Source organism: Salmo salar, chromosome ssa12, assembly GCF_905237065.1.
Source record: "Salmo salar chromosome ssa12, Ssal_v3.1, whole genome shotgun sequence".
NCBI classification, from domain to species: Eukaryota; Metazoa; Chordata; class Actinopteri; order Salmoniformes; family Salmonidae; genus Salmo; species Salmo salar.
The window spans coordinates 98986064-99001534 of record NC_059453.1 but is presented as its reverse complement, the minus strand read 5'-3'; the positions used below and the strand labels follow the sequence as shown (position 1 = coordinate 99001534).

General features: G+C 46.4%; 1 protein-coding gene across 1 annotated transcript; it reads left to right on the top strand.

The window, feature by feature from the left end:
• Positions 1-10452: 10452 nt before the first annotated feature.
• On the top strand, positions 10453-14448 carry LOC123725580 (uncharacterized). The gene is made up of 2 exons (XM_045691985.1): positions 10453-12921; positions 12990-14448. Exon 1 carries the CDS (start codon positions 11019-11021, stop codon positions 12615-12617), a length of 1599 nt encoding a protein of 532 aa, XP_045547941.1. The 5' UTR covers positions 10453-11018; the 3' UTR covers positions 12618-12921; positions 12990-14448.
• The last annotated feature ends 1023 nt before the right edge of the window (positions 14449-15471 follow it).

Here is a 15471-nt window from a genome sequence, read left to right as displayed (position 1 = left end):
TAGAACAGTCCTGTATGCCAAATAGAATCAAATGCTTTTTGGAAGTCGATAAAGCAAGCGTATATTTTGGTATTATTTTGGTGGACATGTTTATCCATCAGGGTGTGTAGGGTGTAAATATGATCAGTTGTGCAATGTTTTGGTATAAATCAAATTTGGCTTTTACTCAAGACATTGTGCTTATTAAGGAAGTTTAGAACTCTTACATTACTACAGAAAACCTTCCCCAGGTTACTGTTCACACAAATGCCTCTGTAATTGTTAGGGTCAAATTTGTCTCCGTTCTTAAAGATTGGGGTTATGAGTCCTTGATTCCAGATGTCAGGGAAATAACCTACACTCAGGATCAAATTAAACAGTTTTAATATAGCCAATTGAAATTTTGCACTAGTGAGTTTGAGCATCTCATTTAGGATGCCATCAGGTCCGCAATGCTTTTTTAAATTTGAGAGCCTGAAGTTTCTTATAGAGCTCCTGGTCAGTAATTGGGGAGTCCAATGGGTTTTGATTGTCCTTTATAGCTTTTTCTAATCCATTCAACTTCTCATGGTTTTGGCGTTGTTCTGCGTTTGTGTCAATTTGAACGGTGTTGTAGAGTGTTTTGAAATGGGTTGTCCATATGTCACCATTTTGTATCGCTAATCCCTCTTGTTTAGATTTTTTAGTTTTTTCCAATTTTGCCAAAAGTTGTTTGTATTTATGGACTCCTCAATTAGTGTCAGCTGCTTGCTGTTGTACTGTGCTTTTTTGGTTCTGAGTGTACGTTTATAGAGTTTTAAAGTCTCACAGTAATGAAGGCGTAATTCACCATTATTTGGGTCTCTGTGCTCTCTCTTTCTCCATGGTGTCTGGTCTCTCTCTCTTTCTCCTTGGGGTCAGGTCTCTCTCTCTCTCTCTCTCTATGGGGTCAGGTCTCTCTCTCTCTCTCCATGGTGTCTGGTCTCTCTCTCTTTCTCCTTGGGGTCAGGTCTCTCTCTCTCTCTCTCTATGGGGTCAGGTCTCTCTCTCTCTCTCCATGGTGTCTGGTCTCTCTCTCTTTCTCCATGGGGTCAGGTCTCTCTCTCTCTCTCTCCATGGTGTCTGGTCTCTCTCTCTTTCTCCTTGGGGTCAGGTCTCTCTTTCTCTATGGGGTCAGGTCTCTCTCTCTCTTTCTCTATGGGGTCAGGTCTCTCTTTCTCCTTGGGGTCAGCTCTCTCTTTCTCCTTGGGGTCAGGTCTCTCTTTCTCTATGGGGTCAGGTCTCTCTCTCTCTTTCTCTATGGGGTCAGGTCTCTCTCTCTCTTTCTCTATGGGGTCAGGTCTCTCTCTCTCTTGCTCTATGGGGTCAGGTCTCTCTCTCTCTTTCTCTATGGGGTCAGGTCTCTCTCTCTTTCTCTATGGGGTCAGGTCTCTCTCTCTCTCCTTCTCTATGGGGTCAGGTCTCTCTCTCCTTCTCTATGGGGTCAGGTCTCTCTCTCTCTCCATGGGGTCAGGTCTCTCTCTCTCTCTCTCTCTCCATGGGGTCAGGTCTCTCTCTCTTTCTCCATGGGGTCAGGTCAAGGGGCTTTGTTGGCATGGGAAACATGCCTACGACGTCCTTTCTCAATAGCAAGGCTATGCTCACTGAGTCTGTACATAGTCAAAACTTACCTGAAGTTTGGGTCAGTCAGAGTTGTCAGGTATTCCGCCACTGTGTCCTCTCTGTTTAGGGCCAAATAGCATTCTAGTTTGCTCTGTTTTTTTGTTAATTCTTTCCAATCTGTCAAGTAATTATCATTTTGTTTTCTCATGACTTGGTTGGGTCTAATTGTGTTGCTGTCCTGGGGCTCTGTGGGGTCTGTTTGTGTTTTTGAACAGAGACCAAGGACCAGCTTGCTTAGTCGACTCTTCACCAGGTTCATCTCTCTGTAGGTGATGGCTTTGCTATGGAAGGTTTAGAAATCGCTTCCTTTTAGGTTTTAGTAGAATTTAACGGCTCTTTTCAGTATATTGATAATTAGCGGGTATCGGCCTAATTCTGCTCTGCATGCCTCGTTTGGTGTTTTACGTTGTACACTGGGGATATTTTTGCTGAATTCTGCATGCAGTCTCAAATTGGTGTTTGTCCCATTCTGTGAATTCTTGGATGGTGAGCGAACCCCAGACCTCACAACCATAAAGGGCAATGGGTTTTATAACTGATTCAAGTATTTTTAGCCCGATCCTATTAGGTATGTCGAATTTTATGTTCCTTTTGATGGCATAGAATGCCCTTCTTGCCTCGTCTCTCAGATTGTTCACAGCTTTGTGGAAGTTACCTGTTGTGCTGATGTTTAGGCCAAGCTATGTATCTTGTTTTTGTGTGCTCTAGGGCAACGGTGTCTAGATGGAATTTGTATTTGTCGTCCTGACGACTGGACCTTTTTTGGACACCATTATTTTGGTCTGTCACAGAATATGTCGTACTCGTCGCTGAAAATGTCATACTGGATAGAAAAGGACCAAGGCGCAGCGGGTATGTGGATACTCATTCTTTTAATTGGAAAATGAAAAGCATCCACAGGGAAAAACAAAACAATAAACGGTACTCACGATCAACAACAGTTTTGCAGGCTATCCAAAAACGCAGTGCAAAAACAATTCCCCACAACCCCAAAGACAAACACACACACCTATATAGGACTTCCAATCAAAGACAACTATACACACCTGCCTTCAATTGGAAGTCCCAATCACCAACACAACATTCAACAAACACAAACCACCTGCCACATCCTGACCAAGACTAAGCAATACGCCCTCTGCTGGTCAGGACGTGACAGTACCCCCTCCTCAAGAAAAAAAAGAAAAACACAAGAGAATCCACACTACCCCAACAAAACCAACAAACAATAACCCCTAAACAAAAAAGGGAGGGAAGGGAGGGTGGCTGCCGTCACCGACGGCACTGTGCTACACCCCCCCTCCCCAACCCACCTATATTCTGGAGGTGGCTCCGGTTCTGGCAGCTCGGGGCAGTCGGGCCACTCTGGCAGCTCGGGGCAGTCTGGCAACTCTGGCAGCTCCGGGCAGTCTGGCCACTCTGGCAGCTCCGGGCAGTCTGGCCACTCTGGCAGTTCCGGGCAGTCTGGCCACTCTGGCAGTTCCGGGCAGTCTGGCCACTCTGGCAGTTCCGGGCAGTCTGGCCACTCTGGCAGTTCCGGGCAGTCGGGCCACTCTGGCAGTTCCGGGCAGTCGGGCCACTCTGGCATCTCCTGGCAGTCGGCGAACTCTGGCGGCTTCTGACTAGCGGGCGGCTCTGGCGGCTCCTGACTAGCGGGCGGCTCTGGCGACTCCTGACTGGCGGGCGGCTCTGGTGACGTACGACTGGCGGGCGGCTCTGGCGACTTACGACTGCCGGGCAGCTCTGGTGACTGTTGACTGGCGGGCAGCTCTGGCGACTGTTGACTGGCGGGCAGCTCTGGCGACTGTTGACTGGCGGGCAGCTCTGGCGACTGTTGACTGGCGGGCAGCTCTGGTGACTGACTGGCGGGCAGCTCTGGCGACTGTTGACTGGCGGGCAGCTCTGGCGACTGTTGACTGGCGGGCAGCTCTGGTGACTGTTGACTGGCACTCCAGTCTTGCCCTGTCAAACAGCCCTTGTGCCCCCCCCTAAAAAATTATTGGGGGTGCCTCTCGGTCTCCCTTACCCGTCGTGTTCCCCAGTCCTCGCCAGACTTCTTCCGCTGCTTGGTCCTGGTTTGGTGGGGAATTCTGTCACAGAATATGTCGTACTCGTCGCTGAAAATGTCATACTGGATAGAAAAGGACCAAGGCGCAGCGGGTATGTGGATACTCATTCTTTTAATTGGAAAATGAAAAGCATCCACAGGGAAAAACAAAACAATAAACGGTACTCACGATCAACAACAGTTTTGCAGGCTATCCAAAAACGCAGTGCAAAAACAATTCCCCACAACCCCAAAGACAAACACACACACCTATATAGGACTTCCAATCAAAGGCAACTATACACACCTGCCTTCAATTGGAAGTCCCAATCACCAACACAACATTCAACAAACACAAACCACCTGCCACATCCTGACCAAGACTAAGCAATACGCCCTCTGCTGGTCAGGACGTGACATGGTCTTACTGAGATTTACTGTCAGGGTCCAGGTCTGACAGAATCTGTGCAGAAGATCTAGGTGCTGCTGTAGGCCCTCCTTGGTTGGGGACAGAAGCACCAGATCATCAGCAAACAGTAGACATTTGACTTCAGATTTTAGTAGGGTGAGGCCGGGTGCTGCAGACTGTTCTAGTGCACTCGCCAATTCGTTGATATATATGTTGAAGAGGGTGGGGTTTAAGCTGCATCCCTGTCTCCCCCCACGGCCCTGTGGGAAGAAATGTGTGTTTTTTGCCAATTTTAACCGCACACTTGTTGTTTGTGTACATGGATTTTATAACGTCGTGTGTTTTTCCCCCAACACCACAATGCCAAATTGAGTAAAAGTTTTTTTTTTTAAATCAACAAAGCAAAGACTTTGCCTATTGTTTTGGTTTGTCAGTTAGGGTGTGCAGGGTGAATACGTGGTCTGTTGTATGATAATTTGGTAAAAAGCCAATTTGACATTTGGTCAGTACATTGTTTTCACTGAGGAAATGTACGAGTCTGCTGTTAAATGATAATGCAGAGGATTTTCCTAAGGTTTCTCTCTCTCTCTCTCGATCTCTCTCTCTCTCTCTCTCTAATTCAAGGGGCTTTATTGGGATGGGAAACATATGTTAACATTGTGAAGTAGATAATATACAAAATTGAAATAAACAATAAAAATGAACAGTAAACATTACACTCACAGAAGTTACAAAATAAAAAGACATTTGAAATGTCATATTATGTCTATATACAGTTGAAGTTGGAAGTTTACATACACTTAGTTTGGAGTCATTAAAACTCGTTTTTCAACCATTCTACAAATTTCTTGTTAACAAAGTATAGTTTTGGAAAGTCGGTTAGGACATCTACTTTGGGCATGACACAAGGAATTTTTCCAACAATTGTTTACAGACAGATTATTTCACTTATAATTCACTGTATCACAATTCCAGTGGGTCAGATTTCTACATAGACTAAGTGGACTGTGCCTTTAAACAGCTTGGAAAATTCCAGAAAATGATGTTATGGCTTTAGAAGCTTCTGATAGGCTAATTGATATCATTTGAGTCAATTGGAGGTGTACCTGTGGATGTATTTCAAGGCCTACCTTCAAACTCAGTGCCTCTTTGCTTGACATCATGGGAAAATCAAAAGAAATCAGCCAAGACCTCAGAAAGTTTTTTGTAGACCTCCACAAGTCTGGTTCATCCTTGGGAGCAATTTCCAAACACCTGAAGGTACCACGTTCATCTGTACTAACAATAGTATGCAAGTATAAACACCATGGGACCACGCAGCCGTCATACCGCTCAGGAAGGAGACGCGTTCTGTCTCCTAGAGATGAACATACTTTGGTGCGAAAAGTGCAAATCAATCCCAGAACAACAGCAAAGGACCTTGTGAAGATGCTGGATGAAACAGGTACAAAAGTATCTATATCCACAGTAAAATAAGTCCTGTATCGACATAACCTGAAAGGCCGCTCAGAAAGGAAGAAGCCACCGCTCCAAAACTGCCATAAAAAAGCCAGACTACGGTTTGCAACTGCACATCGGGACAAAGATCATCCTTTTTGGAGAAATGTCCTCTGGTCTGATGAAACAAAAATAGAACTGTTTGGCCATGATGACCATTGTTATGTTTGGAGGAAAAAGGTGGAGGCTTGCAAGCTGAAGAACACCATCCAAACCGTGAAGCACGGTTTGGATGGTGTTCATGTTGTGGGGGTGCTTTGCTGCAGGAGGGACTGGTGCACTTCACAAAATAGATGGCTTCATGAGGAAGGACAATTATGTGGATATATTGAAGCAACATCTCAAGACATCAGTCAGGAAGTTAAAGCTTGGTCACAAATGGGTCTTGCAAATGGACAATGACCCCAAGCATTCTTCCAAAGTTGTGGCAAAATGGCTTTAAGGACAACAAAGTCAAGGTATTGGAGTGGCCATCACAAAGCCCTGACCTCAATCCCATATAATATTTGCCGGCAGAACTGAAAAAGCATGTGCGAGCAAGGAGGCCTACAAACCTGACTTAGTTACACCAGCTCTGTCAGGAGGAATGGGCCAAAATTCACCCAACTTATTGTGGGAACCTTGTGGAAGGCTACCCAAAACGTTTCACCCAAGTTAAACTTATTTAAAGGCAATGCTACCAAATACTAATTGAGTATATGTAAACTTCTGACCCACTGGGAATGTGATGAAAGAAATAAAAGCTGAAATAAATCATTCTCTCAACTATTATTCTGACATTTCACATTCTTAAAATAAAGTGGTGATCCTAACTGACCTAAAACAGAGTAGGATTAAATGTCAGGAATTGTGAAAAACTGAGTTTAAATGTATTTGGCTAAGGTGATGTGCAAATGGTTAAAGCACAAAAGGGAAAATAAATAAACATAAAAATGAGTTGTATTTACAATGGTGTTTGTTCTTCACTGGTTGCCTTTTTCTTGTGGCAACAGGTCATATATCTTGCTGCTGTGTCTCGCTCTCTCTCTCTCTCTCTCTCTCTCTCTCTCTCTCTCTCCCTCTCTCTCTGTCTTTCTCTTCAGCTCTCTTCTTTTTTTTTTTTACAGTACACATTTCCTATCAAGTCAGTCAGGTCAATGAACCATAGCCAACACGCAAATGTTGCTCTGTGCTTATCTTTATTCTAAAGGTCATTTCCCTCTCTATTTGCAGGTGGTTCCAACAGGGTAGGCCAGTCAGAGAACCCTGGGTTAGGACATGTGGAGCAATCACAGAGAGGGGAGTGAGAGAGGGGGGATAGCGAGAGACAGAGATAACTCTGTAGTGTAGACGGTCCGTTTGATGATAAAGTTCCAGACCCACGCTATGTACCTGCGTCTAGGGAACAATGATGCTCTTTACCCTCCAGAAGAATGCTCAGTCACTGACACTAAGACATTACCGCTCTAATGAAACTATCTGTCACAATGAAACTATCTGTCACAATGAAACGATCTGTCACAATGAAACGATCTGTCACAATGAAACGATCTGTCACAATGAAACGATCTGTCACAATGTAACGATCTGTCACAATGAAACGATCTGTCACAATGAAACGATCTGTCACAATGAAACGATCTGTCACAATGTAACGATCTGTCACAATGAAACGATCTGTCACAATGTAACGATCTGTCACAATGAAACGATCTGTCACTATAACTCAATATGGCGTGTGTGTACGTGTGTACGTCTGTACGTGCGTGTGCGTGCATGTGTGTACGTGCGTGTGCGTGCGTGTGCGTGCGTGTGCGTGCGTGTGTGTGTGTGTGTGTGTGTACTTGCTGGCTGTAACAGTGAATTCATTCTCAGTTGTTCAAGGTCCTGTTATCAATTAATCTGTGAGACTTCAGTAGGAATGTGATCACGTGTAGGAATGTGATCTCTCTGCCCCAGGGCCATCCAGCCAGTAGACTAACCAGCCAGAGGTAGTGGAATATGTTTTCATTAAACTCTGACTTTGGCCTGCTGCTTATATCATATGGTGGGTTTTGCTGTGTGTGGAGTTAAAGGAAAAACAAAAATGAAAAATTAAATGAAATGAAATGAAATGTCTGCATTCACTACTGTAAGTCGCTCTGGATAAGAGCGTCTGCTAAATGTAGCGGAATGTAGAGGAATGTACCTCTAGTGTGGTGGGATTAGACCCAGAATCCCCAAGAAGGAGAAGGAATGAACCTCTAGTGTGTTGGGATTAGACCCAAAAACACCAGGAAGGAGAAGGAATGTACCTCTAGTGTGTTGGGATTAGACCCAGAATCCCCAAGAAGGAGAAGGAATGTACTTCTAGTGTGGTGGGATTAGACCCAGAATCCCCAGGAAGGAGAAGGAATGAACCTCTAGTGTGGTGGGATTAGACCCAGAATCCCCAGGAAGGAGAAGGAATGTACCTCTAGTGTGGTGGGATTAGACCCAGAATCCCCAGGAAGGAGAAGGAATGTACCTCTAGTGTGGTGGGATTAGACCCAGAATCCCCAGGAAGGAGAAGGAATGTACCTCTAGTCTGTTGGGATTAGACCCAAAAACACCAGGAAGGAGAAGGAATGTACCTCTAGTGTGTTGGGATTAGACCCAGAATCCCCAGGAAGGAGAAGGAATGTACCTCTAGTCTGTTGGGATTAGACCCAGAAACACCAGGAAGGAGAAGGAATGAACCTCTAGTGTGGTGGGATTAGACCCAGAATCCCCAAGAAGGAGAAGGAATGAACCTCTAGTCTGTTGGGATTAGACCCAGAAACACCAGGAAGGAGAAGGAATGTACCTCTAGTGTGTTGGGATTAGACCCAGAATCCCCAGGAAGGAGAAGGAATGAACCTCTAGTGTGGTGGGATTAGACCCAGAATCCCCAGGAAGGAGAAGGAATGTACCTCTAGTCTGTTGGGATTAGACCCAGAAACACCAAGAAGGAGAAGGAATGAACTTCTAGTGTGGTGGGATTAGACCCAGAATCCCCAGGAAGGAGAAGGAATGTACCTCTAGTCTGTTGGGATTGTAAAAAGTACATCCTCATGTTTCTTTCTCACAGAAAATAAAGAAAACAATGTCACAATACTCAGATAAGAGGAAACGCTGTAGAACTCGACTGACCACGACTACAGTATTTTGGTAAACTTTGACCAAGATTTGGCAAACCATTTTTTTTTTTGTGATTGTAAAATCGAGGAAATTATTCCTTTATTACAATACAAAAGAAAGACACACAGACATACAACAAGTAATTGTTCCCCTATTACAAGAAGGGCATGTGTTCAACCAGGAAACAATTCAAATAGTTCCTCACATTTCGTCACCACATTTCATGTCTTTAAGTGCAGAGTAAAGGGCGAATCTTTGAGATGTGAGGTATTTTCAATTTTTTTCCTCATTTGACTTCCTTCATTCTTTGACATTGTCGGTCAGTCTAAACTTCCTTGAACTCTCTTCTTCTGTTCGTACAGGTATCTATAGCAGCATGCTGGACTGTAAAATCTTGTTTTTTAAAGTCAGAAGTCATTCGTCAACTTTACGCAACATGAAGTTATGCTAAGAGGCAAATTAGATTATATCTGTAGTATTTTTTTGTTGCGGCGACTACAGGTACTGTCACAGTTGTCGTAGGGTTGAGACCAAGACGCAGTGGGAAAATGTACACTCATCTTCTTTTTATTGGTGAAGAAGGAAAACACAAAACACGTATACAAAAAACACTAACGAACTGGACAGTCTCGTCAGGCAAAACAGCTAAACAAGAAACAATCTCCCACAAAAACCCATGAAAAACAAACTCCTAATTATAGGACCCTCAATCAGAGGCAACGATAACCAGCTGCCTCCAAATGAAAGTCCAACCCCAATTAACTAAACATAGAAATACAAAAGACTAGATAGAACATAGAAATATACTAACATAGAAGAATGCCTAACAAACCCCGGACTAATAAATCAAATACCCCTCTACCTAAACACATACACAAAACACACCCTGAACCACATAAAACAAACACCCTCTGCCACGTCCTGACCAAACTACAATAACAAATAACCCTTATACTGGTCAGGACGTGACAGGTACAAAATACTAAATCACATCATTTCATATTCAGTTCAGATCGTATTGATCTGTGGGCTGCCACTGAAAAAGGATCATAAATATGATAATTCTCATCATATTACAGAGTTAGTAACTGATAATAGATTTAGTATCTATAGGACAAAATAAGAAAAAGGGATCTTCCGACATGTCTCCATCTTCCTCCTCCATCTTCCTCCTCCATCTACTTCCTCCATCTTCCTCCTCCATCTTCCTCCTCCATCTTCCTCCTCCATCTTCCTCCTCCATCTACTTCCTCCATCTTCCTCCTCCATCTTCCTCCTCCATCTTCCTCCTCCATCTTCCTCCTCCATCTTCCTCCTCCATCTACTTCCTCCATCTTCCTCCTCCATCTTCCTCCTCCATCTTCCTCCTCCATCTACTTCCTCCATCTTCCTCCTCCATCTTCCTCCTCCATCTTCCTCCTCCATCTTCCTCCGTCTTCCTCCTCCATCTTCCTCCTCCATCTTCCTCCTCCATCTTCCTCCTCCATCTACTTCCTCCATCTTCCTCCTCCATCTTCCTCCTCCATCTTCCTCCTCCATCTTCCTCCTCCATCTACTTCCTCCATCTTCCTCCTCCATCTTCCTCCTCCATCTTCCTCCTCCATCTTCCTCCTCCATCTACTTCCTCCATCTTCCTCCTCCATCTTCCTCCTCCATCTTCCTCCTCCATCTACTTCCTCCATCTTCCTCCTCCATCTTCCTCCTCCATCTTCCTCCTCCATCTTCCTCCGTCTTCCTCCTCCATCTTCCTCCTCCATCTTCCTCCTCCATCTTCCTCCTCCATCTTCCTCCTCCATCTTCCTCCTCCATCTACTTCCTCCATCTTCCTCCTCCATCTTCCTCCTCCATTGAATATTTATCTTTTGTAACGTTGTCCCAGAAACATTTAATTGCAGGGCACTCCCACATATGAAGGAATGTGCCTACCTGATTTAGGGGACACAGTGAAAAGTTTGGACTTCTCTCCCCACAGACAGTAAAGGGTTAATAATCCTCACACAGCAGCTTCATGTTTGGGCCTGTGAGAATGAGGCCTGCTGAACTATAATGAGGCTGTGAGGCCTGCTGAACTATAATGAGACTGTGAGGCCTGCTGGACTATAATGAGGCTGTGAGGCCTGCTGAACTATAATGAGACTGTGAGGCCTGCTGAACTATAATGAGGCTGATGACTGCTGAACTCGAATGAAGCAGTGAGGCCTGCTGAACTATAAAGAGGATGTGAGGACTCCTGAACTATAATGAGGCTGAGGCCTGCTGATCTATAATGTCCAGAAGAGACTTGTTGAATAGCTGTGAGGTCGTGAGGGCTGAACGCTGAGTGCTGTAATGAGGTCCCTGTTCTGTTTCTGTCTTACCAGAGGTGGTGGATGGGATTCCACTGTGTTACTGGAGAGGTGGTGGATGGGATTCCACTGTGTTACTGGAGAGGTGGTGGATGGGATCCACTGTGTTACTGGAGAGGTGGTGGATGGGATTCCACTGCGTTACTGGAGAGGTGGTGGATGGGATTCCACTGTGTTACTGGAGAGGTGGTGGATGGGATTCCACTGTGTTACTGGAGAGGTGGTGGATGGGATTCCACTGTGTTACTGGAGAGGTGGTGGATGGGATTCCACTGTGTTACTGGAGAGGTGGTGGATGGGATTCCACTGTGTTACTGGAGAGGTGGTGGAAGGGATTCCACTGTGTTACTGGAGAGATGGTGGATGGGATTCCACTGTGTTACTGGAGAGGTGGTGGATGGGATTCCACTGTGTTACTGGAGAGGTGGTGGATGGGATTCCACTGTGTTACTGGAGAGGTGGTGGATGGGATTCCACTGTGTTACTGGAGAGGTGGTGGATGGGATTCCACTGTGTTACTGGAGAGGTGGTGGAAGGGATTCCACTGTGTTACTGGAGAGGTGGTGGATGGGATTCCACTGTGTTACTGGAGAGGTGGTGGATGGGATTCCACTGTGTTACTGGGGAGGTGGTCGATGGGATTCCACTGTGTTACTGGAGAGGTGGTGGATGGGATTCCACTGTGTTACTGGAGAGGTGGTCGATGGGATTCTACTGTGTTACTGGAGAGGTGGTGGATGGGATTCCACTGTGTTACTGGAGAGGTGGTGGCTGGGATTCCACTGTGTTACTGGAGAGGTGGTCGATGGGATTCCACTGTGTTACTGGAGAGGTGGTCGATGGGATTCCACTGTGTTACTGGAGAGGTGGTGGATGGGATTCCACTGTGTTACTGGAGAGGTGGTGGATGGGATTCCACTGTGTTACTGGAGAGGTGGTCGATGGGATTCCACTGTGTTACTGGAGAGGTGTTGGATGGGATTCCACTGTGTTACTGGAGAGGTGGTGGCTGGGATTCCACTGTGTTACTGGAGAGGTGGTGGATGGGATTCCACTGTGTTACTGGAGAGGTGCTGAATGGGATTCCACTGTGTTACTAGAGAGGTGGTGGATGGGATTCCACTGTGTTACTGGAGAGGTGGTGGATGGGATTCCACTGTGTTACTGGAGAGGTGGTCGATGGGATTCCACTGTGTTACTGGAGAGGTGGTGGATGGGATTCCACTGTGTTACTGGAGAGGTGGTGAATGGGATTCCACTGTGTTACTGGAGAGGTGGTGGATGGGATTCCACTGTGTTACTGGAGAGGTGGTCGATGGGATTCCACTGTGTTACTGGAGAGGTGGTGGATGGGATTCCACTGTGTTACTGGAGAGGTGGTGGATGGGATTCCACTGTGTTACTAGGGAGGTGGTCGATGGGATTCCACTGTGTTACTGGAGAGGTGGTGGATGGGATTCCACTGTGTTACTGGAGAGGTGGTGGATGGGATTCCACTGTGTTACTGGAGAGGTGGTGGATGGGATTCCACTGTGTTACTGGAGGTGTGCTGGATGGGATTCCACTGTGTTACTGGAGGTGAGCTGAATGGGATTCCACTGTGTTACTGGAGAGGTGGTGGATGGGATTCCACTGTGTTACTGGAGAGGTGGTGAATGGGATTCCACTGTGTTACTGGAGAGGTGGTGGATGGGATTCCACTGTGTTACTGGAGAGGTGGTGGATGGGATTCCACTGTGTTACTGGAGGTGTGTTGGATGGGATTCCACTGTGTTACTGGAGGTGTGCTGAATGGGATTCCACTGTGTTACTGGAGAGGTGGTGGATGGGATTCCACTGTGTTACTGGAGAGGTGGTGGATGGGATTCCACTGTGTTACTGGAGAGGTGCTGAATGGGATTCCACTGTGTTACTGGAGGTGTGCTGAATGGGATTCCACTGTGTTACTGGAGAGGTGGTGGATGGGATTCCACTGTGTTACTGGAGAGGTGGTGAATGGGATTCCACTGTGTTACTGGAGAGGTGGTGGATGGGATTCCACTGTGTTACTGGAGAGGTGGTGGATGGGATTCCACTGTGTTACTGGAGGTGTGCTGAATGGGATTCCACTGTGTTACTGGAGGTGTGCTGAATGGGATTCCACTGTGTTACTGGAGAGGTGGTGGATGGGATTCCACTGTGTTACTGGAGAGGTGGTGGATGGGATTCCACTGTGTTACTGGAGAGGTGGTGGATGGGATTCCACTGTGTTACTGGAGAGGTGGTGGATGGGATTCCACTGTGTTACTGGAGAGGTGGTGGATGGGATTCCACTGTGTTACTGGAGAGGTGGTGAATGGGATTCCACTGTGTTACTGGAGAGGTGGTGGATGGGATTCCACTGTGTTACTGGAGAGGTGGTGGATGGGATTCCACTGTGTTACTAGGGAGGTGGTCGATGGGATTCCACTGTGTTACTGGAGAGGTGGTGGATGGGATTCCACTGTGTTACTGGAGAGGTGGTGGATGGGATTCCACTGTGTTACTGGAGAGGTGGTGGATGGGATTCCACTGTGTTACTGGAGGTGTGCTGAATGGGATTCCACTGTGTTACTGGAGGTGAGCTGAATGGGATTCCACTGTGTTACTGGAGAGGTGGTGGATGGGATTCCACTGTGTTACTGGAGAGGTGGTGAATGGGATTCCACTGTGTTACTGGAGGTGTGTTGGATGGGATTCCACTGTGTTACTGGAGAGGTGGTGGATGGGATTCCACTGTGTTACTGGAGAGGTGGTGGATGGGATTCCACTGTGTTACTAGGGAGGTGGTCGATGGGATTCCACTGTGTTACTGGAGAGGTGGTGGATGGGATTCCACTGTGTTACTGGAGAGGTGGTGGATGGGATTCCACTGTGTTACTGGAGGTGTGCTGAATGGGATTCCACTGTGTTACTGGAGGTGTGCTGAATGGGATTCCACTGTGTTACTGGAGAGGTGGTGGATGGGATTCCACTGTGTTACTGGAGAGGTGGTGGATGGGATTCCACTGTGTTACTGGAGAGGTGCTGAATGGGATTCCACTGTGTTACTGGAGGTGTGCTGAATGGGATTCCACTGTGTTACTGGAGAGGTGGTGGATGGGATTCCACTGTGTTACTGGAGAGGTGGTCGATGGGATTCTACTGTGTTACTGGAGAGGTGGTGGATGGGATTCCACCGTGTTACTGGAGAGGTGGTCGATGGGATTCTACTGTGTTACTGGAGAGGTGGTGGATGGGATTCCACTGTGTTACTGGAGAGGTGGTGGATGGGATTCCACTGTGTTACTGGAGAGGTGGTGGATGGGATTCCACTGTGTTACTAGAGAGGTGCTGGATGGGATTCCACTGTGTTACTGGAGAGGTGGTCGATAGGATTCTACTGACAGGTGCGCACACACACACACACACACACACACACACACACACACACACACACACACACACACACACACACACACACACACAGAAACAATGTCTCTCTTCTGCCACACGCAGGACCCTCCAGGCCCCCTGAGGCCCTGACCTGGCTGACATAGATGGGATTCAGGCCAGTACAACCAGCTGGACATTCCCTTGGCCGCCCTGTCAGGGCCCCTCAGACAAGGCTGTGTTGTGTCTCAGATGGCACCCTATTCCAGGTATAGTGCACTACTTTTGACCTTTTGTCCATAGGGAACAGGGTCCAATTTGGGACACAACCTCCACGTGGTCAGCTATTGAACAGAACAACTAGTGAGGAGTAAAGGCATCACTATTTCGTCCGTTTAGTTGATGCATTGCCAGGAACAAGGGCAACGTGCTGTATGCTGTATGTCTCTGTCTGCTTTGTTTACTGTATGTCTATATCGGCTAAAAAAAAAGGCAATCCATGCCCTAGATATTTCTAGTAAGATAAGGCTTCAGACATCACATACATGGATGACAGAGTTTTCAACTGACCAGGGGGGGATACCAGAGATTAGAGGTGAAAGTTCACCAGAGGTGGTTGTGGTTAAGAGCTGCTCTATTGTCACCTTGGTCTACAGGGTCATGTCTAGATGGGATACGTCCTCCAAAGTTTTTACGTTTCAGCTATCCCTACAGGGTCATGTCTAGATGGGATACGTCCTCCAAAAGTTTTTAAGTTTCAGCTATCCCTACCTCTTTTCCTAAGCTTAACCGAATTTTCCTCACCTGAAATGTTAATTATCCTAACCATGCTACAAAAAAATTACATTCTGACATAAACTGTATACCATCTAGTCATAACTAATCTACAGCCACTTCCTCATTCTCACCGTACAAAGACTGGTCACTGGCCACTACCCTTAAAATGTTCCACTTCTTCACAATACAGCTGGACTTTGAACAATGTAGAAATGGCTTGCAGCCATGTTGAGTTGACCTCCACTCTGGAGCATCGGGAGGATCTAAGC